A 26,378-nucleotide genomic window follows, 5' to 3' on the forward strand; every position below is an offset into this window, starting at 1 on the left:
CAGGCTCAATTGGGAAACTTTGGCAGCTACCAATCTCAGACCTCTTATGAATGAGCAGAACTTCAGCCTCAGAACTGTGATGTGTTTCTCAGGTCTGGCATCACTCATGAGTTTAAGCTCCTCTGGGAGAGGAAGCAGGACTTTATGGCCAAAACTGAGATCTCACATTAATTCAGGCAAGATATGTGGGCTCTGAATCAATAAAGCATATGGGCATGTGCTTAGATGGTTCCATCTTCATTTGCTGAATCATGGTTAATATATTAATGACTAATTCACATTTTTATTCAAAGGGCATTAAAAATACTTTTCTCTTTTGTCTGGCTTATGTTTTTTAGTGTCTTTGAAGAAAAAAATCCCTTGCTAAAACTCTGCATGATGCCTGCCCCACTGAGGCTTTAATTTATCTTTGCTTCCAGTGCCTTTATATTCACAATATATAAGTTACTAATAACAAGCAAAGATATGCAAAAATGAAGTATCAATTATTTTAAAAATTATTTTTTGAAACATGGATTAGGGGCACCATACCTACAGTCAAAGGATGCAATTTAAAATGAACATGGAAAAATATAAAAAACATCATTCAAATCTCTCTTCCAGATGATTATATGAAAGAGATCAGCTACTACTGGGTGAAGACAAAGACAAATCTGAAGGAAGAAGGGAAAGCAAGTGTGCTTCAGTGAAAGTGATTAGAAGTGGGGGGGGGAAAAACATAATAGATTATTTTTTCTGGGTTAGCAGTTTGTGGCAAGAAATGTCAAACTATATTGGTAAATTTCTCGTTGTGTTTATTTTACAGTCTTCTCAATTCATAATAACTGTTGCAAATATTTCAGAGATAAAATGCTGGTAGCATAATTCTAATTCAATGTAGCTCTGTGTGGTTTCAAGGCTGTGGTGAATCATATGCTGCCTCTTTCATTCCATTTCTGTTACTTTCAAAACATGGTGAATCATATTTGTTGAGCACAAATGTTGACATTCTGCAATGAGACTTGAGTCACAGTTATAGAAGTGGTATAAGAAACAGCAGCTGTCATTTCAGATAGGCGAGCCTGGTGCTTTAGTGGGGAAGCAGAGCCTAGCAGCAATCCTGTTTGCTGCAGAGCTGCTAAGGACAAGATTAGCTGTTAACAGTTGTGCCAGTCAGAGCTGGGAGATGCAATCTTGTCTGTCCTGAACCTGGTAATCCAGTGCAGGTGCTTAACAGTTCTAATAAGCTTTTGACCTTGGGTCTGAGTGGGAGTGGTTGCAATGACATGAGGCCAGTTGTACATGCAGAGTCACACTTTGCACTCCCTGAGGCTTCTTCTTACCTCTTGGACACTGATGCCTTTCCAAAGTTGTGGAAGCATAAGAATTAGTCATGCTAATAAAACCAGAAATGTTACTATTCATGAGATCTCTAAGATTTCAGAGCAGCTGTCTCTGTGTTTGGCTTACATAAAACCTTGCACAGTACAAATGGAGTTGTGTTGCTGGCAGTGGTGGTGGCAAGGGAGTATATTCCCTATGTAGGACTGCTGGGGTTGGGTTTCCTGGTCTGCTGTGGATTTGCCATCCACCATGGAATGCTGCTGTTAAGGCATGCTTTCAGTTAAGAAACTGCCTGTCTAATATTGTGTTACTAAGAGCCATGTTCAACATGTAATGGGAGTTAGAGATCTAGATGTTTCCTTTGCTGGAAGGAACAGTAGAGTACTTTACATTCTTTAGGGCAGCTGGAATTACTTTATTACACTGATGGTGATCTGTTTGTAGTACTGCTGCTCTAACACTTCAAAATAAAACCAAGGGGTTTTTGGAATTATTTGACAAAGTTTAATATGCATTGAGCTGTATTTTTCTGAGTATTCTGTACTGCCTCACCTACCACAACCTGTTTTTTTCCTTGACTGAAAGATGTTTTCTTTCGATAGTAGCTCATTGAACTCCAGTGGTTTGCATTGCTCTGAGCAAATTGCCTATTGCAATAGTACCATCTCATATTAAGAGCTCAGTGAAACATTAAACTAGTTGACCCTTTATTCTTATATGTGCTATGAGTGGGTTCACCTATGATTTATTTGTTTATGACCTAGGGTTTCTAAGCCCAAGAGCTCATACTTGACTGTCCAAGACTTTTTGAACCTGCTTTACTCAGTCTCACATGTGGAAGGAATGATCATCTCCTTGAAAGCCTTGTCCTAGGACAGACAGTAAAGTTTGATTTGCAATGTAAATCTGTTTATATAGTGCATAAAAAGGGAAGTGTCATGTTATTTTTCCTAGATCATGATGTCCCCATTATTCTTAGGCTAACCTGATGGAGAAAGGAGAGGTTTCCAAGGTTCTTTCAAAAATTATCCTGTCTTTCTCACTGACAGTGTAATGTTCTGTGGGCCAAGCTCTGTCTGTATTTGCATGTCCTTATTGAAAGGGCATTTACTGGAACACAGAAAATAAAACCACTTCCCATATCTTTGTAGTAATGCACCAATATATGCTTAAGCAAATTGTGTTTTAGTGTTTGAAAGAGGAAGGAAGTTACCACATGTAGAAATAACTGTGACCACCAGAAATTTAGCCTCAGCAAAAAAGCAGCAGAGCCTCTGCTGATGTAGGCTGCAAGATTAGGAAGTCTGATTTCTTTTTATGAGAAAGGAGAATTCAAAAGGGCCAGCTGAAATTCTTCTAGCAAGCCATTTATCTCTAAAAGTGCTTCATCAATCAAAACAAGTTGTTTTTTCAGGGCTTCTTTAATTTCATTGATGATAAGTCTTAATATTAAAAAATGGTAAATTTGAATCAATTACTTTTCATGTTTTTCAATATAAGGTAAAAGACCCAAAATGAGACATGTAAATTATCCTGCCTTAGTGGTTCCAAAGCACTTTATTTTTACTTTTATGGGAAGTTTGCAACTATTACTTCTGAATCAGAACGAAGGGAAATATTGAATTGTCCAAAGTCCCATTTTTGGCCACAACTAAGAATTAATGCCTGGAAAATATTTCTAGTCTGTAGTCAAAGTGCCAGTCACCTGAGAACAAGACATGCTGCAGAAATGTCCTCAGTACAGAGAGTTCTGCTAGAAGCAGACCTGGTGCTTTAAGAACTGACTTTTCCTCAGGACTGAGCCCAAGGTGTGAGTGCAATATGCTGTTGACCCAGTTTAATGGTGACATAGAGCAGAATTGACACTGTCAGCTTCTGTTAATAATCTTGTCTTTGTCAGGGCTAAACCAGGTCTGAGGCCAGCTGCTGCTTCCAGCTACCTGAGTCTACTGACAGTAAGTGCATGCAGGTGATTTGAGTCAAGTGGTGTCCTTCTGTGTCTGGTTTATTCTGTGAAAACAAAGACTGTCCGTTGGCTGTGTGATTATGTGCAATTTCTTGTTCATCTTTCCTATTGAAACAATCTGGTTTTGCTATTTGTTGTTTCCTTAAGTGAGCAGACATCTCTGCAAATATGAAAAAGTCCCTTCAGTTTACCTAATTTGCTTACTAAGGGAATAAGAGGAAGCAAGTGCTAAAATGGTTGTGATGGTGGTGTTTTCAGTATTTGAATATTGAGTCAGTAGGAAGAGTAATGCCTGTAAACAATGGCTCAGGCTGAGTCAGTGCAAAATGCTCTGTGCATTGCACTGAGATACCAAACTCAGTTTTCTGGATACTGACTCTTTTTCCATCTTGCTCTCGTGAGGGACACTGAAAATGACAACAGGAAATAGCCTGTCAGGAGTCAATTCCCTGGTCACTGGTGGCTGACACTGGCAAGGACTCTGTTAGGGCAAGTTAAGTCAAAATCTTTGTTAACTGCTGCTGTACAAGCTAAGTAACTAAATACAGGTGTTCCCCAGGTGTGTCTGGCTGTTGGGAGCAGGGGGATCAATCTTGGAGAACCCCAGAAAGTGGGTGGACCTTCAGATCTCCCCTGCTGGCCACGGGCCTGGGAACTGTGTAGATATGCTCCCTGCTGACACTGCCTGCAAAATCAGCTGCCTTCTGCTTTCCTGCATCTAGACAAAAACAATTAGAACAAGAAGTTCTGGGAAACAGCTGAGACCAAAAAAGCTGTAGAAAAGGAGTATGAGAATCATCTTACCTCTCAGAGCAAATGCTATGTCAGAGCTTGTCAGCAACAGTTAAGCTGTAACAGTAGTCTTAAAAGCAAAACCTATGTATTCTTGAAAGATTAAGAAAGAACATCTGCATAATTGTAAGCACATTACATTTCATCAAGGGAACTGGAAGTAGCAAATCTTAATTATAAAAATAAACAATCTTACTGAATCTGGAAACCAAATGTGGCTTAGTATGTGCCTGTCTACCCTAAACACTTTGGTGGCTGGCTGTCTTCTCTTTGGAAATAAACCACCTCATAAGCACCTTGAGCATCTACATTGAGAAAATTTCAAATGCCCACCTGGAAATGTGTTGAGCTACTTGGCTTTTAAAGTACACCCTGGATAGTGGAATAGATTTTCTGTACCTCCTTTGATACTGATTTAGGTTTTTGAGGTAGTGCTTTAGTTCCATTCTTTAGATTTTAATAATCTTAATGGCTATAGCTATCCTATATATAGATACTCTTTAATTCACATAGTCATGAGTATGTAATGTGTCTGTGTCTGTAAGCATCTTGAAAATGAGCACTTGATTTGCTTGATTCACATTGCCTCAGCCCTAGCAAGCAATATTATTAGCAGTGGTAATCACTGACTCCATCAGCAACATCACAGTGGCTGCATTTCAATGGCTGAAATTAGCTTGTGTAAAGGTAGACCTTAAGGTGCTGGCTGGAAATCATTGCAAGTAGGACAAAACACCACAAATAGTGATAATTTAGGCATACAGCAGATGTATCAAGATTGAGCACAATTAAGACCTGTTATTGTGAAGCACACATGCTAGGTCCAAGTTGCTGTAAGAACCCAGCCTTCACAACTGTTGTGTTGGAGAGACTGTCTGCCAGTAGTGCATGCAACATGTGGCTCTGGCTGAAACAGAGGAAACTATTTCTGCCCCTGAAGAAAAACAGCTACACATTGCCTGTGTCTGTAAATGTCTTCACTTCATACAAAGTATGAACAAAATCTGTGATGGGTCACAGCAGTGAGTCTGGATGAAGACTTTTGAGGTGAGGAGAAGGACAGGTATAGCACAGAGTAGTCACCTCTCTCCTGGTCTGTGATAGAGATCAGGTGTTGCTTAGTGATTTATGGCCAGGGCAGCCCCAGATTTTGAGAGCCACATCTTGAAGGGGCAAAGCCAAAAGCTAGCAGAGTATTACTCAATGAGAACCATTGACACAAAGAGCTTTGCAAACTTCCTCAGTAAGTACTAAGCTAGAAAGTGGTTAAGAATATTTGATTTAAAAATCTGCTTTATTTTTCTCAGTTTGGAAATTTGAAAGCCTTTAGATAGAGCATTCCCTCCCCCACACCCCAATATCCTGCCTTCTGGGAGGCCAATAAATTTATTAGTGTGCTTAAATGGTTTAATTATTTTCTGGTTTAGTGCAATCAACAATGTCTCCTGTCAGCGCAACACATCTGGTGCTAGTGATGCTTCTGGATGATAGATGTTGTGGGGATAGTTATCAAGGTAACTTAATTTGAGAGGTTTGATTTCCTATTACTTTAGCTGTCAAGACCTGAACAGTTAGTGTCAGTTAGAAAGAAGCAAAGGAAAAGGTGCTTTGGAAGTTTTTCACTCCTTTGTTCTTAAATGGAAATTTAACAGTATAATGATCTATTTGTCAAGTGACATAACTATCTTATAGATGTTAAACTGTTAGATGATTTCAATAGGAAGAAGGACATCTAGTTTTGGATACAGGACTCAACATATTAGATTAAAGCTATGGTGTTCCTGTGCATATTTATGTTGTTTACAGGCTATTAATGCTTAAATGTTACAGTATTTGTGTTTTTTATACTTCTGTATTGCTGCTTGGTCTTCACACACAAACATTTATTTATTTGGATTTCATGCTGGATCTGTATATTTAATCAAAGTCCTGAGGTACCCAGCATGTGCATCTTTCCCTTCCCTTTCAGAGTGATGAATCTTTGTAAATGATCTTTTTCTCTGTCACACTTCACAGTAGACAGTGAAGTCTGTCTACTTCTGAAGTTCTCAAACCTTCCAAGTATTCAGATATTATAATCTTTCTTTTAAGTATATTCAGGATTGATTTGATAGCATTAGATACTGTTCAGGAATGCATGTGAAGCAAGGCAATTAGCATGGGTTACAAAAATGATGCCAAATGTCATTGAAGTGACTCTTCTACTATATATAAATAAACATTAATCTCCTTTAGAAAAATATTTTTCTACCAATTTTTGAAATTTAAATTACAGTAGTTAGCAAGTATAGCTCTTGAAGTAAAATAAGTATCAGAATATATATTTAAAGTGTCTAAAAATAAATATTTTTGTTTCAAGGCTTTATAAGTCAATGACCCAACATGCTGTTGACAGCAGAGATTAAATGCTTACAAGAAATTCCAAATTTCCACTGGCATACAGACACTCCTTCCTTTCCTGGCAGTTTATAAAACAGCACTTGAGTTTCAGTATGCTGCCATTGCACCATTTTGGAGCAGTACATCTTTAAATCTATTTAAATCTATTACTAATCTAATCTAAAAACTTGTGCAGAGTTCAGAGTGTGGGGAGAAAGGAAAAGCAGCATGTTTTCTTTGAGAAAAGTTGAACTTTGAAAGCTACTGGAAGTTTTGGAATGTTAAAAGACAAACCAGCTGAGATATATTAACAGGCAAAGAGCAAGAGAAGAGGTCAAAACTGTACATGCAAATGTCCTTTCACATCCTAGTAATTTCTGAAGATTCACATGGCTTCAAAAATAAGCTCATTCCAGGAAAACAATACACATATTTTTGAACAGTTCTAATATTAGCCTGTCATTATAATGGTATCTGGAAGCCAGTGATATTTATGCTGAGATGAAAGTGACCAACATGTTAACTTTAAGTTACTCTCCTAACCCCAGTTTCCTTGTGTGTGGGAGTAGTTTCTTTTTAGGAAAAAGTCACTGTTGGTTAATTTTGTCTGTCCCTTTCTCATCCTCAAACCATTGACTAATACTGAAATTTAGCTTAGACTGAATATTCCATTTTTACATTTAAATGCTTTAATCAAGGTTTTAAAGAATTATAGTGCAGAGTGACTGTCATGTAGTGTTGCTTACATGCAGAAGCAAACTAGGAATTGTATGAATGCTGAGCACTAACATAAAAAAAAGTATGCTGCTGTCTAAATTATTTGATGATTTGTGAAAGTCAAGAGGCAATAATGGATGATAACATTACATAACAGCCATCCTTACAATTGGGCATATATACACTTGTAAAACAGGAAAAGAACACAAAAAGAGAGAACATTTGAATTTTGATATGGCAATTATCAATTGCTGGCAAATGGTTTGTTTATTAGAAGTTAATCAATCCCCCACTGTGTTAAATGAGTTTGTAATGAATTTGATATCAATGTGTGAATCCAGTTTTTTAATTGACCAGGAGCAAAATAAAATAACTTTTTTTGATAAAACCAGACAAAGTTTCTTTATAGTTCAAGAAATAATCTAAGTACTATTTTCTAGCATGGCTTTCCACATTCATTCTTGTGACTAAAGCTGCTAGCCATGACCATATTACTTCAAATATAGGTCCCAACTACTTGGGGCTTTTTCTAGTGCAATAAAAGTGTAAAAAATGAAAAAAAAGCCAAAAACTCCCTAATAGTTTAAGATGCTGATGAAATGGATGGGTGTCGTTGCTAAATCTGTATTTTACGTTCACTTATTTTTCTTGGCAAGGAGGGAAGCAGAGGTTTTAAGCTTCAGACATGGAGACGTAGAAAACAAAATCAATTTAGAAACTTGTCCTTATAAATTAATGAAATAATCCATAGTGGTGTGTATCTCCTACATAAACCTAAATAGAAGTGTTGTATTTTTAGTCCAGAGAAATAAATCTTAAGTAATAAAAACAAATTTTATTTTTACTTATTATTTTCTTAGCTTTTTACATGTGACTGTAATTACCCAGCCAAATAATATACCTGCACAGAATGACCAGATATCTTCTAGAATACTTAAATAAGGAAAAACAAATTGTATTTTGCTTTCTTTTGCATTACCTGCCAAGTAAGAGACCCTACCATTTCCCACTCTAATATGTTTATAAAATGACTACAGCTTCCCACTATTATCCATGTGTGAGAGAGGGCATCTGAAGCTTATTCAGATGTGTGAGGTGCAGAAGATCAGATGGTGGATGTTGGAGGAATTGTTGACCTGACTGATAACCAGACTTTTGCAGTGTGTCACTGAATCTGGGCACTGTTTAACATGACAAAAGTGGCTCTATTTGGCTTTAGCTGATGAAAATTCATGAATCAGGGTTTCTTCAAGCTGAAACTCAACAAAGACAAAATCTTATCCAAGAAACTCTTGATGTTGCAACCATACTTCACATTTTGTTGTGGAAATTCAGCTATTGTCTGCCAATATCAAACGATACCAGTTTTATTTGTGCTGACCCAATGGATATTTCTTGCATTTGAAACTAATGTGGTGGTTTGTGTTGTGATGAAGAACATAGGAAAACAGAAAACCCTCCTATAACCTAATTGTTGAGTTCCTCAGTTTTATATATTTCTGAATTTATTCATGAGCACAGTCACAGAAGTCCTTCAAGACTCAACAGAAAATGTAGCTCTACACTGTCAAGTTCAAGAATACTTAATTGGACAGGGAAAAGGAAGAAACGATAACACCATAAATAATGCATGGTACAGTTCTAAAAACTGTACTGAAATTTTGTCAGTAGAGGACTTTCAGTTTGGAAAGTGTATATGTGACCAAATAAAACCCAGGCTTTAGGGATGATACTATTACAGAATTTATTTGCCCTCTTTTCCTACTGCCTCTTCTAAATTCAGTGCTGTGCTTGTACACATGCATTTCAGATACTCTGAAACCACCTGAATCAAAAACATTCAGGTAAAAGAGTGAGGTTTTGAGGTTGGTTTGTTTGTTCCAGTGAAGAGTCTCCTTTACTTAAAATGTGATGCTGGCCCATAGAGACATTTCTCTAATCTGCTTTATATGTTCTACAGGACCCAGACAATCTAAAACACAAATGAAGTGTTGCATTTTCCCCTTCACAGGAAACTAGGGGTTAAGGGCAAATGTCAGCATTTGCCTTGAGTAGTTCTGAGTGAGTAAAATAGGTCATCAGCTATAAATAGATAACATATGTTTGTAGTCTAATGCCTGTATTTCTTTTTAACCAAAAAAGTCATATATGACTTGTTCAATTCATGTCTATCTCATCCCACATTCAGATGGTTAAAGCACCCTGACTACTCATATTATGCTGATTAGATGTTCTAGATATCTAATGGGACTTTTAAGTAAGTTTGATAGAAAATCAAGTTTTTACTCTATCAAGGTCATACCATGAGAAATCAACCCCATGGCATTTGTAAAGTTTTAATAATTCTGTCTTATGCTTTTCAAGGACTCTGTTGCAATGGATCCAGATAATAACACCTTTCAAAAGTGTAAATTGCATTCAAGTAGCAGGGGACAAAATAGTTAAACTGTTAAGTGAAAAAGCCCAGCTACACTGGAAGAAATAAATAGGAAAGCAAAGAAACAAAATGAAAATATTCTATAGCAGATTGAAAGAATATAAATAAAGAAGTTATATTTTGTAGGAATTTTGTGCCAAGCTGATTATTAATGTGAAGTCAAATTCTGCAGGTAAGAGTGCCTAGAGGAAATCAAATACCCTACAAAGCTGTGTTTCTGCATTTGACACACTAATGTGAATTTTGGGTAGAATTTACTGTTCAGTATTCCAGGGGGCTGAAATACATGAAATGATTGAAATTCTTATTCTTCTAAGCAGTGGTTTTGTAGGACCTCTGGGAATTCTAAATTCTTTCCAACATGCCTCTTCCTGAGCACCAGTGTGTGATGTGGTTTCCCAGCAGTCCAACCCAAACTTCAAGCCAGATTCCCCAATGTAAGGTCTGCACTTATGCATGAAATTGGCACTGGGAAAACTCATGCAAGATCTCTGCTATTGCATTTGTGTGTTTTGTTTTTATTTTTTAATGTGGGCAAATTCCATGAGTTTTTAGATATGGAAAGACTGATAAATATTTAATAGTGTCTTTTAAGCCATTCTAGGAATGGCTGGAAGTTTTTGTTCTTAGCAGTATGCCAATAACTGACAGGTCATGCAAGACATCTGCTGAACATTTTAAATTAAAGACAATATTACACTGAAATTCAGAAATCACTACATTACTAGCAACATATAGGCTTGGTGTTCCTGTTGTGTTTGCTTTTTTTTTTCCCTTCCCCTTAGCATCATGCTTATTCAGAGCAGATGTCATCCTGTAAAAAAACCCAGGATGGCTTCATTTTACTGAGGGAAACTTCCTGATATTTGGTAACTTCCTCAATTCTTCTGCTTTCTATAGTCTTGCATTGCAGACTTCATGGACTTTCATTTTAAGTGCCTTAAGCTTTTTAATTCAGCCATAATAGCTCAGTCAGCATTAGCAAAATGTGCTCAGGTTATTATGGGTTATATCTAAATCGTAGGCTACAAGTGTGTCTTAGTGAAAATCTGCCAGCAGAACTGTCCTGGCGTAATGATCCTCACATAACACCCCTGTGGATGTCTGGGTGGGTAACAGTGTACTTGTTTTGCTTTCATTCATGTCAATTTACAATTAGTAGCTTTGTAGTTGCAGTATCCAGACAGGTTTCAACAGAAGGGTATTCTGTTCACAGTCCTTTATTTTTATTTTTTTTCTTTAAGTGGAAGTTCCTCTATTTTTTTCCCAGTAATTTCTAGCTGTCTTTCATTTCTGTGCTTAGAACTCCAGTTAGTTCTTGGATTAAGAATAGCAGCTTGAAATGTATCTCCTTGGAAATTTATCTCATTTTGGCACTAACATCACCCACTGCCTCAAAATGTTAATATTGGAGGCCTTTCAGATTCCCTCTGTTTGCAATAGAAACTTAGACTATAGTCAGCTGTACTCAATGCAATCCCATTTTTACATAGGAGGCTTTTTGAACTCAGTAGAAATAGACAACTTAAAACTTCAGACTCTCTCCTGCCTATTCCTGAGGCATTCTGTATTGTCTAGTTCTCACAGGATTTTCTTGTTTTCCACAGAATTGTATATGTATTCACCTTTCCAAACCAAGAGAGCCCTAAGAGTTGTCCCTTTCCTGGAAAAACTCCTCTACAACATCAATTTTTAACCTTGTTCATACTTTCTCATGAGAATTGCTAAAATTCAGCTGCCTTTAGTCTTTACTGCAGAAAAGTGTATTTTCCCAGAAGCCTTTGGAAATATGTCAGGTTAAGAGCACTGTGGTGTCCCTCTTCACCTACCCCTTTAAGGTTGAAATAAAGAGTGGAAAATTAGGAATTTATAGCTTTGTATTGGAAACAGATACTGTGAAAGCAGAAGGACTAAATTCTGATTAGGCATGCTAGAAGATTTCTGAAATGGTTAGCAGCTGGTATTTAACAATGGGAGAGTGATTATAGTTTCTGGCTCGATTTTTAAATGTTACTAATGATTTTGGACATTAGTGTTGTGGAGCAACTTACATTCATTGTAAAATCTCCTGATCTTTCATGAAGGAAAGAGTACAAAAGCAATCAAAATAAAGATTCGTCCAATCACAAATTCTCAAAAGAGGGAGTTACTTTTCTAACTAGGATACTTGAACAGAACAGAAACAGGAGAAAATTAAAAATTACAAAGCCCAAGGCTCTGTGGGGTTTTCCTGTTTTTCAGTTAAGGGCTTACAAAGTCCAGAAACTATGACACAGTGGCTTAATTTCCACAACTTCTAACATCCTTTTTCATGTTCCCTGAACTTGAGAGGTACACAAAACTTAACATTTAAAATTATCAACAAAGTATTCTGTGTCAAAAGATATTCCTTTAATCCATATTTAATGTAATTATGACTATCACGACATTTAGAATTTGATTGAATTGTTGTGTGCTGGAGCTTAAAGACTGGAAAGCAGACAAGCACTTTGCATCCTTTGCAACTACTGCATAAACAAAAAAAAAAAAAATTCAAATAATTTCTGGCAGCAGCACCTGGAATATGAATTTCTGTCGCAGGAAAAAAAATAAGGGGCCACTCCTGCAATAAATATTTTTTCGCGGGCTCAGAATTTTTTACTGTGGGATTCCATTGCTGGCTTGTGACATTAGACAGTTTTATTAAGTTGCTTTTGAGATATTTGAAAATACTTGGCAGGAAAATAATCCAAAATGATTGGATGAAATTCAGCTGCTAAGCTATCAATCATGGGAATCCAGTGATAATTATGTTTGACTTTGTATCTCAGTATAATAATTTCTTCTGAGTGTTTTATTTGCTAATATTCATATGTGTTTAACTAATAACTTGATAGCTAAAATAATTTGTGTTCTTATGTACCAAGAATGATGCTTATCTTCACAGTTCCCTAGATTTCAGAAATTATATCCACATTCAGTAATCCGGTTTCATATTTCTTTTGCTTTTTTTTGAGAATAAGGATAAATATGCAATTTTTGTTCTTACTTTACAATTGCCTTATGCTTTGATGATGCATGAATGTGTAGTACCCTTATGACTTGGTTGAAGATGATTGATCAGCAGCAGAGGTGCTTAGATGTAAATACCTTTCTTTTAGCCCATGTCTCTTTTAGCTCATGACTCTTTGCTTCTAGTTATGCGATAAGTTAAACAATGTTTGTCTCCTTTCTAAACATGTTCTTACCATTTTCTTCTTTTTGCAATGGTGCTAAGTGACCGATTCTGCTTTTAGAAGCAGTTTCCTGTTTGGTTAGAAACAGTAAGGAACAGAACTAAAGCCCTCTGGACTTGGCAGCTGCTGATGTTCAGGGTGACCCAGGGAGCTGCTCTTACCTGTCCCTTTGCTCAGCCCCCCACTGCATCCCTGCAAGGACTGCTCGGGGGCAAACCTTGCACTACTCTACTCCTTGGTACATTTTCTTCCTTCTCTCTTAAAGGTGTGCATCTGTCTCCCTGGAGAAGAAATTTCCAGTTTCTTCCTGCCCTGAAAATTTTCATTCTGAACAACTTTATTTTCACTGTGTTTTCAAAGTCTGTTAAGTACTTGCTAGAGGGATAGGTGCAAAGATCACTCCTGTTTGCACAAAAGAGACCAAGCTCCTAAGGTGCCCAGCTGCTACTATCCACTCTTCATTGAGGAAGTGAGCACAGTCTGTAGAAATATCTGGGAATTAAGGCGTTTCTGAAAAAATACTTTTGGTATCTAAGCCACTTCTGCTGCCTCTGAGAGGAAACATTTACATCTGTGAAGAATGGAAATGAGGAAAGCCTGAAGGAGGGTAAATCCATGAGGAATGTCAGTAGGAGAAATTTCAATTCATGATCAATAAAACCTTATTAAGGAGCAAAGAGAAGGAGGACCCTGGCTAAAAGAGGAGCAGAAACCAAGCTCCTTGGAAGGTGTTGGAAAGCAGTGAAGACAAGGAGGTTTAAAGGCTAGTGGGTGAAGGGAGGCTCAGTCACTGTGAAACGCACAGTGGGAAGGTGACAAAGGTGGCAGATAGCAGATAAACAGGAGAAATCAATGTCAGAGAAATAAAAATTGTATAAAAATGCAACTAAATGAATGCAGTTACATGGCCTAATTTAGTTTTGTAGCTGAAGATGTGTATTTTTGTAACACCAATTTTCTGTGGTGAGCAATCTTTTTTTCATGGTAACCTCGTGTGCTTGCCAAGGGCAGGATAAACAATGCCTACATCACTTCTACTTCCAAAACAATTGGGTACGCCAAAACTTAATATTAAAGATTTTGTGTCTGCAAAAAACTTATTTTATGGCTGAGATATGCAGTATATTGTTAAACCCTGTGGCATTAAAGTGTTGACAGCCAGCCCAAGGATGGGACTCAATAGTACCTGAAATTGGGACCATGTTTCTCTGACCTTACCTAAGCTTTCTATGCTTGCTTGACACCCAGGGAATACAGGGCACCACTCCTTTGTCTCTTTCTCAGAAGAATTAGCTTATAAGAATGTACTTAGTAAGTCTTTAATTTCTTTTGTTTATATAGGACCTAGAAAAGAATTTTTCCCCACCTCTCTGGAAACTCAAGGCATTCATGGTCTGAATTTTATTTGTAAAACTAAGTATACAGGGGTGGATGTCAGATCAATCTGAACAGAACCTGATGCTGGTTATCTTTTTTCCAAGCAGATATCCAAGCCACCTAAACCAATTTTAGTGTCTTTCCACCTATTCCCATATCCCATGCTGTGAAAATATCTCTCCTATCATTGGGAAATACCCTTTTAGTTGAAACTGGGGAAGGTAGGATTCTGCAGATTTCAAATAGCAACAGAGGAGCTCTAGGTGTGGTGTGTTTGGTTGCTGTGGTCAGTATTGAAAGCAGATGTGGTTCCTATCCTTTCCTGTCTGCTGCTTCTGCGTTGCAGGATGGGAGGGAGCACCCAAGTGAGACAAGGGTTGCTTTTTCTGGACAAGAGCTGCTTTCTCTCAGTAGCAATGCTGACAGAAATGGATGTCAAAGGACAGGCTCGGTGAGTTGAACCTGACAAGCTCTGGCAGTGTTTTGCACTGGCAGGGAGTCAGGAATCTCCCACAGGAAGGCACAGGTTCAATTTCTAAATATTATTCAAAAATCCCCAGTAGGGTATTTGTGAATAACATGGCTCTGGTTTTCTCCAGGGCATTCCTATTCCAGCCATGCAATTCAAAACACATTTTGAAAGAGCAAGAAAGAGGAGAAATACATGAAAGTGGTTTAGAATCAATGTCTGACCATTTTTGCTGTGTTTAGATTTCTTTTAGTAAATTTCTATATACAAATCCAATAAGAAAGTCTTCTATTTTCAGTTCTGAAGTTCAAGTAAAACTTCACTTTTATATCTTTTTCAATCTGTCACTGGGAATTCAAAACAGAATTTTAAAAAAAGCATCAAACAAGCAACCTACACTCAGAGGGAGCTGAAAAGCAGGAGCACAGTGTAGCAAGTTCAGACATTAAAAAGCAAGATAGAATATAATATGCTCTGTGCAATGCAGCTGTGGCTTAATGCTGATTTGCACATTAGGACTAGATTAGCATCACTCAGATGTGACCTGCATATTGAGTAACTATCACAAGTATGGTACTATTGATGAAAAATGAAACTGCATGGTACACTTCAGATCTAATATACCACCCTTTTGTGTTTTTAGATTCTACAGAAGTGTAAAGGAAGAGCTATTACTTCTAAATTTTTATGAAATGCATGTAATTTAGTTTCTTATAAAATTTCAGTTGGATGCTCAGTATGTTTATAAAACAGAATATGATATTATCATAAAAATGATTGTTTTTTAGCCACTCAAAGGCAAGAAATATTCAAAGAAATGACCATATAAATGTTGATTATTTCTATTCTGAAGGCAGTCAAATTGATTTAGGGTGTTGTGGCCAACTTATCACAGCTTTTGTGGCTATAATGTCTCCAAGACTCTGAACACTTTAAACTTCAAAAATACCTTAGTATTGATAAATGTTTGATTCACTTTCAAATAAAATGCAGTTTGCATTTGACATGAAGGATTTTGTGCAGGACAGCTTCCTAAGTAGTTTCCTGTTAGTTCAGTGGCAGGTTTAGGATTATTTCCTTCTGCAGCATTTTCCCAACATTTAACAATATTCCTCTTTGGAAAAATTAAAAAGATGAGAGTGCTCACTGGAAAACGGGAAATAAAGGCACATCTAGTGGGTTGGTGTTTATATCTTTTATCAAAGTGCAGTGTGCTGGCTGCAGATCTTTCTTTCCAGAAAAGCTTTCCTCTGGTGCTGCCTAGAAGTGGGCTGGCACTACCTCTGCATTTTGGCATATCTCACTGCACAAAGCACCTGTACTGTGTGTGCTGAAGGTGTTGGTGCCACAGCAGCTTTGGGGCAGGCTGGAGGAGTCACACTGTGAGAGGGAGGGCTTTGTGTCTGGGAATTGAGATGGGTGCCATGTGTAGGTGTTGGGGTGGCTCCCCTTGGGCTGCCCCTCTGCCTTCACAGGCACTTAGATGTGCCTTCTACAGCTGGGATGGACGATTTTTCAGCCCATGCAAAGGTAAAGCAGTAACCTGGGCCTCTCTGAACATGCAGTGGAGGAAGCTCTCTGTGTTCTCATACCAGATACCACAGTGTTGCTTTCTTTATCTGCCAGGCTAGAAGGAATTTTCACTTTTCAGTGATTCCTGACAGATCTCGTAGCAAAACCAGATCAGTATCTAAATATTCATCTAACTTTGCTAGACACACAGAAACGCTGCACATGTGTTGTGAGATCTGCATGTGTGCACAGGGTCTCTATGCACACATAGTGGCAAACTTGTATTTGCTTTTTAAAAATTATTATGCAAAGGTAAACATGTCACTTCTATTTAGTAGGTGTCATCATGTTGAAGTGTTTTGCTTTAAGGGTTTTGGGCTTAGGTTTCTTTGGTTCAATGCTATGTAGTGATAGATGGCCAGCTTTTCTCTAGTGATTCTAAGCTCTATGTCTAAGGGTGATATTGAGTTTCTGTTTAGACTTTGCAGACAGCAGTAGAAGGAAATCATATGCATCTTATAACTGAAGGATAAACTGAAGAGCAAACCCTCAGGTTCTTGCAAAAGACAGTTAACAGGCACATAATGGCTTCAGGTTTTTTGGGATTTTTGAATTCTGAACATCTCTACACAGAACAGTAGATCAGGTAAGAAATCATGCTAAAAGTCATATAGAAAGAAACTCAGATTTTCTGAGTGGAAATGTCTGACATCCAGTTACTCTGTTGTATATTCCTAAGGTAGCTCTAATAAGGCTGTGCTTTCTGAAACATACCTTGTAGCAGATAAGGAACATTTAATTTCTGACATTGTACACATTTCTTATATATTGGGCCAGGAGCTTGGAAAAAAAACTTGCCTGTGGATTTAATTACTTTTATGTAAACATATGGGTTAGCTTGTATGTAGGAGAACAACATCTTGCAATTACTCAAATAAGGTTATTAATGGTAGCAAAATATAGGTATTTGTTGTTTTTTTTTTTTTAAAGTATTGTCATAATTTGGTTTCAAACATGCAGATTTATCACATTGACAATGCTAATTAAAGAATAATAAAATTTCTAGGAAAATTTCTACCAGTGTGAGACCTCTCTCTTTTTTTCTATAATGACATTAAAAAAAATCTATCTTGTTCATTGTATCACATGCATAATGCCATGTTTTCTGCAGTGCAAAATAATCTTTAAAGGTATTTTGAAGATATATATAGTTTGGAGAACATACTAAATAGTAAATGCTTTCATTTTTAGTCATACTGCTTTTGTATTGTAGACTGTCACCAAAGGTCATCCATTGTTCTCCTTGCTTTTTTCGCTTGTGTTTTGAATAGGTCACCACTAACATCTGAAATTACTTCTCAATCCAGTGCTGTTGTAGAGCTTTATTTGCAGAGCCACCAAACCACTCTTAGCTTTAACTTCACTGCCTCTCATCCAGAGATGGAGACTGCAGCACACTTAGTGATCCAATTTGTAATGGATGAACAGGACAGGAATCAGTGTGTATTTGACAGCTTTGTTAGTCCTACTACATTAGTATGAATTGTTGGTAAAGCCCAGTTTTACTCTGTGGCCATGCTGGACCTGCAGTCTCACAGATCATGTTACAGCACTGAAGTTCTTGTTAGCATAAACAGCAGGTATAACTCCTGATGCACCCAGGAAACAATTCTGTTGGGCAATGAATTGCCAAGCAAATATCATAGCTCTGCAGTGCAAAAATGCACCACAGCAATAATTTTGCCTTTAAAATAGATTTTAAGGAACTTTTACTTCAGTAGCTACTCAAATTAAATTATTGGTAGAGGAATTGCTGCAGTTCAAGGAGTTATTTTAGCCCTCTCTCCTAATTAGTTGTAACCAATTAAACACTACACAAAATATTCTACAGAGATCAGGAAAGGATGTTATCAGATTTTTCAGACATTGTTTCTAGTATCTCCAAACTTTTACTATAAAATTAATGTACAATTCTATGCTGGTAAATGTTACTAATCATGCAAATTTTATGAAAAAGCTTTTACATAAATGATGGCTTTAAAATATCTATATTGTTAAAAAGCCCCACAACCTCCTTATATTTCATGAGATGTCCTCTGCCACACCTGTGTGCTCATGGCTGATTATATCTGCTCTTTCTCTGGAGCAGGGGAATGCTGGCTGGGATTTCTTTTATGCAGGGGGATTCCTTGAGTCAGAGGTATAAATCAACCCACTAAAATGCAAAATTAAAGCAATTGATGAAATGTGTATAAAGAAGAAAAATTTCAGATTACTTCCTGGCACTGTAAGGAGTACAATCCTCATGCTGAAATACACCTGAGTAAGAGTGCTTATGGAATATTTGCTTACCAAGAAATGAGATCCATTCATGCACAGTTTTTCTACAATCGCAGCAGATTCAGGCATTTCAAACTGAGGTGAGAAAAAAACCAAAATTATTACAATACTACGAAGCTTGACAGTTGTAAACAAACTAATTATTAGTTCCATGCTCAAATACTCAAGGTTGTGGAAATTGTTATACTGCTTGACAAGGATAATTAGGAAAAGAATATTGAGTAACTCTAATGCTTAGGCAGTGACTTTGACATAAGAGCTAAGACACAGTATTACCTCTTTCTTAGGAAGAAAGATTACAGGGATAAGGGCTAATGAATTGTGAATGGAGTAGACAGGAAGAAATTATGAAGCAGCAAATGTCATAGAAATGGAGCAAGCAGCCCAACAAAAATACTGAGGATTGCTATGGGATAAGCCAGAATTAGAAACAGGTTAAAAGGTGTCCTGAGGCAAAAGTTCTTGTCATCATCCCACATGCCTGTTTACCAATCTGTTTCCTCTAGTGGCTGCTCAGCTTCAGCACCAGATATTTGGGCTGTGTCTTGCACTTACCATGATGATGGGTATTGCTGGAAAGAATTCAGTTCCAAAACCAATTTTTTTTCTGTAATGTGATTGTGGTAATCATGTTTTTTTAACAAAATTGATGTTGATCGTAAATTAAAATGAAACCAGAATGTCCAGAAATATTACATCTTGAAATAGAACTAACTACTGAATGGTAATTTGGAAAAAAAAGGGCACATCGAATTTGCTATTAAAAAGTGGAAAAGAATGGATCAGAGCTCAAGATATCCCAAAATGGTGTGTTAGGTGGCTTAGTGTGGCTTTTAAAAGACATTAACTATTATGCATGGAAAGTGAAAAAAAAATATTCAGGAATATTTTCTTTAATAATGTACCACTCTCAAAATGAGTTTTAGTATTTGTAATGCTTAGGTGTAAATGTCTGCATCTGTAGTGACCAAATCAGATGCTAACAGAGAAATATTAGTGCAATAAGGTCTTCTCATAGACATAGTTATGTGGCTTTCCTAAGATAATTCTGTATTTCTAGACTATTTAAAGCTGATAATGCTGAAATATTAATTGTGTATTTTATCTACTTTTAGGTATGCAAATGTCCTATTCAGACATATATTCATATTTTTTGGCTTGTTAGCTGCTATGCCTGGGTTTATATTTTTTTTTCCTACTATGGTTGGGAGAGTCCTGCTAATTTGCAATACAGAATAGATCACAATTCAAAGGAGAGAATTGCTGGGGTTGTTGGACCAGGGTTGTTTGTGGATTGTGTTAATTTGCCATCAGTTGTACTGGTCTTGGTGGAGAGGCAAAGAATCAAGGCTATGCACTCTCTGCTTCTCTTGGCTTTTCCCATTTATTTCTAGTTTCTACTTCTATCTCCAGTTACTGGCTTGATAAGCTGCTTTTGAGCTTTAATTATGCCATTAATCAAGCTTCCGTGTAAGGGAAAATTTGTTCTTTTTATGTGGTTAAATGTATCAGGCAAGTGGGTGTCTTGCTGCTGGTGTTCAGTGATGACCATGGAACCTTTAATTTTCTTGAGATTGCATTAGCTATTTTTACAAGTATGTTAAGATCAGTACTAGGAGAGGGACCAGACTACATGGCAAATGGAGGCCAAGTAGATAAACTGAGCACAGCATGGAATATTTCAGTGTTGCTATTACAGCATAGATACAAGATGACAGTAAGGTGCATTCACGTGGCTAACAGGTCTCCCTTACTTTCTTCACTTATTTATGAGGGGAAACTGCAAAATCTGTGTGGTTAATTATTATTTAGTAGTTAAGGTACTGATTTTATACAAAATGTCTTTCATGAGGCTGGAACACTTTGCAGAATGGCTTGTTAAGAACTTTTGTATTTATGACGCAGAAAAATCTGTATCATTAAGATTTTAAATTTAAGAAAATACTAAAATTGCATGGTACATATGTGTATACCCATTTTACATATATATTGTTATATCAACATGAGTATACCTCTTCTAGAAAACCCAGCCTCAGTCACAGAACCTGAAAGCTGATATTACTTTCCTGAAGGTCGATGCATTGTTTTCTGTTCAGTGCTCACTGCTTATCCATCTTGTGTACCTGTACTGCACAGTACTCAAAACCTTCTGTGAATCTGAACTCTTCTACAGCACACTTTGTTGTCCAAGTACTTCAGAAACACTAATAACTGCTTTTTCTGAGACCACTCTCTGACATGAAAACTTCATTTATAAGGGGAGTTGGGGTGCGTGAGAAATAAAACCCACAGAGTATCCAGTGGGTTTTGATACCTAACTACAACTGTTTAGATCTAAGAGATGTAAATGTATATCTGCATTTTAAGTATTTTGTTTTTGTTTACCTTCTGAGGCAGAGCTGTTACTGTGGTTGTCGCTCTTGCCTTCTACTGCTGCAAGTCAAGCACTTGGGAAATGTCTTTTCTTGGTGACTTGCATATCATCAAGTAAAAGTCTTGTGCTGGGACAGAAACAGGGTCTGATGCTTCAAGGCAGAATTAAATCAACAGCACTACGTATTTGTTCTCTCATTTTCAGCCAGTCCTGGCCTTGTGTGCCTTACAATTTCTGTGATGGCATAGAATAGTGCAGAAACCTGCTGATTTCTCTGCATTGGCTGAGAATGTGAATGGAAAAGGTAGCATGTGAAGAAGCAGTTACAAGCTATCATGATGTCTATGTGAAAATTGAAAATTATGGCTATGGAGGTAATCCTAGTTCTGGCACGATTTGGTGCTTGTTTCTGTATCCTCAACAGCCTTTTCTTAGGGTTCATGCACATATATGTCCAGTGTTAGGGTGGGGAGCTCCAGCACAGCCCCAGCATGTGGTCTGACTATGGAAATGATGGAGTAGCTGGTGTTGAGGCACTCTGGAGTGCTGGTAGTGTCCACAGTGGCCACAGGCAAATGGCTGAGCCAGTCTTTGATACACAGAATGGCCAAGCACTTAATGTGGTTACACTATAATAACTGATTTATTGAACTGCTTTAATCAGCATTGTGAGTGTAAGCATAGGCATTAACAATTGTTTATAAATTTGGAAGACTCACTATTAACAAGTATGAAGCCAGTAGTTATGGTATGCTGAAATTTCCCTGGAAGCCTTTGAGTTGTCGAACAATTGTTATTAATTTTCTGTCTTGTATTCTGCAAAGAATTTCAGAGTACTTTAAGATCATTCTAACTTCTATAAATTAGCCTGATTTCCTTTAAGCTGAAAGTCTTTGAGCTAATTAATCCTCTGAGTAGCTGTTCACAGTATCAAGTTAGCAGCTTAGCTGATCCATTACTTTTATGGCATGAATTAATTCCACGGAGGAGGTTAGCTTTCTCAGTGTGGGAACAGTGGTCCACCTGTGCTACATCTCTGTGATACTGTGTGGTTTGTTTTTTTTTTTAATTGTACATGAATAAGCATATGTGTTTATATACAGGCAAAATGAAAAAAAATAATAATACAAAATTATCATTTTAAACTGTGGCCTACTTTTTATGTGGCTATAACTGGAACTCCTGTGGGAAGACTTTATAGCATTATTATTTTCCTTGACAAAATGTTCCTTCAGTTGAAAAGGATGAGAAACCTTAACAACCATGAACTCTCACTGTTGGTGTAAACAAAGTACTGGAAAAGATTGGTGCTTTTACAGTTAGAATTAGGATAAACACAAGAAAAAAAGTCCTGTGTACAAAATTACAAGGAGTAACTTGCATAAAAAGAAACAAAAGGGATATAAAATAAGGTTATAAATCCAATTGCCGGAATGGACTTTAGAAGTTACAGGTAGAACTCTAAAACCTGAGTCATAGTATTCAGTAAGTTATAAGGAAAAATGTGATAAAAAAGATGTATCATGGAGGATATATTTTATATGTATGAGAGGAGATTAGTAAGATAGTGAAAGATGTCTGAAAATGAGCTTGGAATACTTTGTGCAATTCAGGTTATTTTAGATATACTAGAAAGGACTTTGTAGAACAAAGAAATATAAAAGCCAATAAAGGAATGACTCACCCCCCCCGCCCCCCCCAAAGCTCAAGTACATTAAACCTGAACAACATCTAGCAACTACTGTGTGTATATATGCATTGAGAAGAAAAGATGAAGAGTAGATTCTTATTGACATCCTGTAAATTTTAAAGCTATATTCAAATATAAAGCTAGACATACTTTCTCTGAAATGATTATTTCTTCCCAGCAGGAAATAAATTTGGGCATGAAATACCTTTTCTCCTATAAAAAATATTCCTGTGAGAGAACATTTTTTATATGGTTTGTAATGCTGGAGATCTTAGCTTCTACCATGAATTACATTTCTATAGAAAACAAGAGAGTACCAAAGCTCTCAAGTTATATTACTAGGTGGTGGCTAAACTATTTTTAGCACATTAAAATATTTGTACTAGATGTAGGATAAGATACCTGGTTTTCAAGGATAAATCCAGTAAGTGTTTCTGCTAGCTGAATATAGACTGAACTCCCTAAAGTCTTCCATAGAGATTCAGTACCTGTCTTAAGAGAGCTGCAACTTGAAAAGCTGTCCAGTTCTCAAACTCCTCTTGAGATGGTAGTTTTGTGGTCATGCTTCTATCCAGGGAGAAAGACTTGATCTGCATGAATAATACTGAACTCTCGCTTTACTGATTTTTACTGAAGTAGAAATCTGAGGAGGAAGTCCTTTTTGCAACTTTTTTCCTGTTTGCTCACTTAAAGTGAACGCCTGTAAAGGGTAATTTAGGAAGTACCAATGTTGCTGTGTGAGTAACTCCAGTATAAGGAAACTGGTTGTTACACCAACATATGCACATACCTGTCATTACTGAAAATGTTGAACTGTCCTTAAAATTTTCTAGCATGTATTTTTACTGTTAGAGTGACTGGCAGGGCAGTTGTTGCCAGTGAATACCTTTTTGCTATTTTATGACTTGGTAGAACACTAAATCTGGCAAAACTCAACTCCCAGATTTTCAGAAATAAAATTGAAGCCCTTGCATCTTAAATTTGTTCTGCTTAGAAAAACCTTTGAGGTGCTTGACTTGCATATTATGAAAACATTATGTTGAATTTCATAGTGCTTTGTAGTATTCAATGTTTCATAATGTTGGCTGTGAGTTTTTCCAAGGGGGGCACCGTCTTTCTGGATGACAGGAGGCAGCAATACTCTTTCCACTGTATGCACAAGCAGAAGAGAGAGGTGCATGTATTCCTTAAGAAATGTTGCTTGCTTGGTTTGAGTGCAGGAGTGATTTTGTCACTTGTAGAGTCTTCATGTGAAGGTGGGAAGCAGCTGGGTAGGAGATGTGTGAGTTACAGGTTTAATGGTTGCTTACAGGAAACAACAAAATAACAGATGGCATTAGGTGTGGAACATGAATAATAAGTGCAGGTATTTATGTGGTACAGGCTGCTTGCTTACCAAGTAGGTGTAAGCAGTCCTAGTCCAGAACACCTCAAAGGCAAATTAAAAATAGTGCTTTAAGAATTTTGCAGTTCAGTGCTTGCTGCCAGCTGAACCTGCTCATCCTCCTCTGACTGCCCATCAGGCCAGGAGCATTTTCTGAATTTTCTCAGGAGCTTCTCCTGGCTGCCAGCTGCTCACTGCTGTCACCTTCCTGCCCTGCTTGCTGGGCTGCAGGGTGAGCTGCAGCTCTGCCCTGCCTGCTGCCCTACCTTGCTGTGCCCAGGCATCCTCCTCCTCCTGCCTGCTTTCTCTCTGCTCTCCCTCAACACTAAACTGTGGCTAATTCTTCTGTGTTGGCATTGCCTTAATTTGTGTTCTAGGCTTTTAGGACAGTACTCTTAAAAGGCCAGTGTTAATGCAATCTGCCTCTCTCCACTGAGTGAGGCAGATCTGTTTGGGAAGGTCATGCTCAGTTTTGAGCTCCCAAAAGGGCTGTAGCATAGGTGGTTCAACCAAAAGGACTGTAAGACTAGCAAGATATATTTTTCCATTTGTGTTTTAGTCAGATTAAACATAATGAGAAGAGGAAAAAAAAAAAAAAAAAAGATGACCAGAGATGTGGGGAGACTCATCTGGGATACTGCATCTCATCTCTTGATGCTGATGTTGCCCTTGGCTCAATGGATGCTGTAGTTTTCTGTCCTTAAGTGTGTGTGACAGAAATTGAGAATATAGTATGCGCTTCCACTTGCTTTCCATTATCCTCAAGGGGATTATTTCAAGAGTTGTTGGCTGGAGAACCCCAAATTAGATTTCTGCTTCTACTTAGTACCCTCACACTTCTAGTTCCTCTGTGTAATGTATCACCTTCCATGGTGTGATAAACAGAAATAAATATGTGTGCTTGAACACGTGTTGGCAGTGAGGGCTTTAGTGGAGGGAGTTCTTGAGCACAATACTGAGGCTTCCAGAGTTCCCCAGATAAGGACACCCACAGAAATGCTTTCTTTCCAACCTTCAGGTGCTTACATAAAATTTTGAAGCAGATTGGAGATACTTAAATGTGAAACAGCACTAGCCTAGGGCAGGTCAGGCTTGCTTGCTACTTGAAAATTCCCTGGAGCCTCCTGATCTGCTGTGAACCCTGGCAGTCTTAAAAATGTATTTGGGTACATGTGCAGAGAGTAATCTGCTATTTTAAAAACTTATGTCTTACTGGAGACATTAACACTTTTAATCTGTACTGTTTACAATTTCACTCCTCCAATAAAAAAGTAGAAATCTGATTCTATATATTAAGAAATCTCATTTTTTTTGAGCCCTAATGAAAAAAGACATCTAGTACTTGAGAACTGCCATATTTCAGAAGAATCTAAATGTGTGCATTTTATACACTAAGTATTTTGTCCTCGAAAGAGAAATTCTTTCCCATACAGAGCCTGTATATCAAGCAGAATTAACACATCTTTGCACTATATACTGGCAAAAGTTAATTTCCTAGAGTCTGAAATGTGCAAGCAACATAAAGAACAAGTTTTTCCAGGCTACAGCTTCTTGGCTTTTTGTAAATTAAGTTCTCAATTTGTAATTTCATAGAGATAGTTAAAAAGCAGTATAAAAACTGTTTCCTAGATCATATCACTGGCATTTCTTACTAAATACCCTCTATATGTTCATGAACATAAGCACTAAATATGTGAAACTTATCTCAAAACTTTCAAAGTCAAGTTCAGCTTTGCAAAACCCCATAGCAGCTGCAAGCAGCTCGTTTTACTGGGTGTAATGCTGGAATACTGCCCCGGGAAAATATACTGGAGCAAAATAGGTCAATGAAATATTACCATGCAGGAAATATGAAACATTGTCCCTGTTTGTTTTTCCCCATTTTATACAAAAATAATGAAAGTAACATGACTTACCACATACTCATTTTCTTTTTCTCCTGGGCAGTCATGCTGGAGTTGATTCCAAACAAGTTAAAGGAGCAGTTTCTCATGTCTGCTCTTCCTCCTTAAACTGTCCCATATGTATTTTGTTGTTGTTAGTGTGATTGACAGGCTTGGCATTCATGGTGGGTGGGAGAAAAACATTCTTAAAGTAAAAAAACTGGAATATACTCATAGTCTAAATAAGTCTATAAAGAACATTGGAAAATGAAGTCTTGCTTACAGTTTGTTTAGAAGTTTGATAAAAGTCTTGCTAATTGGTTTTGTGTTTTTCTTTTTTTCATTTAACAGGAAATAAAAATAGCAACATAATCAACAGGAATCACAGAGTCTGAAAGGGACCTGGAGAGATCTTGGCAGGGCTTCAGCAGGGAGGCAGGATCAAACCCGACCAGAGGAAATTGGGTCAGTCTTGGAAATAAGTTTGGTAACCCATTTTTTTAACTGAATTTTTGGGGAT

The 26,378-nt window shown here is 37.3% G+C and overlaps 1 protein-coding gene across 5 annotated transcripts in view; it reads right to left on the reverse strand.

Moving 5' to 3' along the window:
• Positions 1-25,982, reverse strand: part of BLNK (B cell linker) — a 92,422-nt gene extending 66,440 nt beyond the window's left edge. For 4 of the 5 annotated variants that reach the window (XM_056494387.1, XM_056494388.1, XM_056494386.1 and 1 more), the window contains exons 1-2: positions 23,080-23,188; positions 18,540-18,602 (exon numbers count right to left, since the gene is read on the reverse strand). In XM_056494387.1, coding sequence (XP_056350362.1) covers positions 18,540-18,602; positions 23,080-23,187 — 171 coding nt within the window. In that variant the 5' untranslated portion in view covers position 23,188. Of the gene's footprint in view, positions 1-18,539; positions 18,603-23,079; positions 23,189-25,891 lie in introns of those variants that run through there. The other variant, XM_056494389.1, reaches the window with a different exon arrangement.
• Between the last annotated feature and the right edge of the window lie 396 nt (positions 25,983-26,378).

Source organism: Oenanthe melanoleuca, chromosome 6, assembly GCF_029582105.1.
Source record: "Oenanthe melanoleuca isolate GR-GAL-2019-014 chromosome 6, OMel1.0, whole genome shotgun sequence".
Classification (NCBI taxonomy): domain Eukaryota; kingdom Metazoa; phylum Chordata; class Aves; order Passeriformes; family Muscicapidae; genus Oenanthe; species Oenanthe melanoleuca.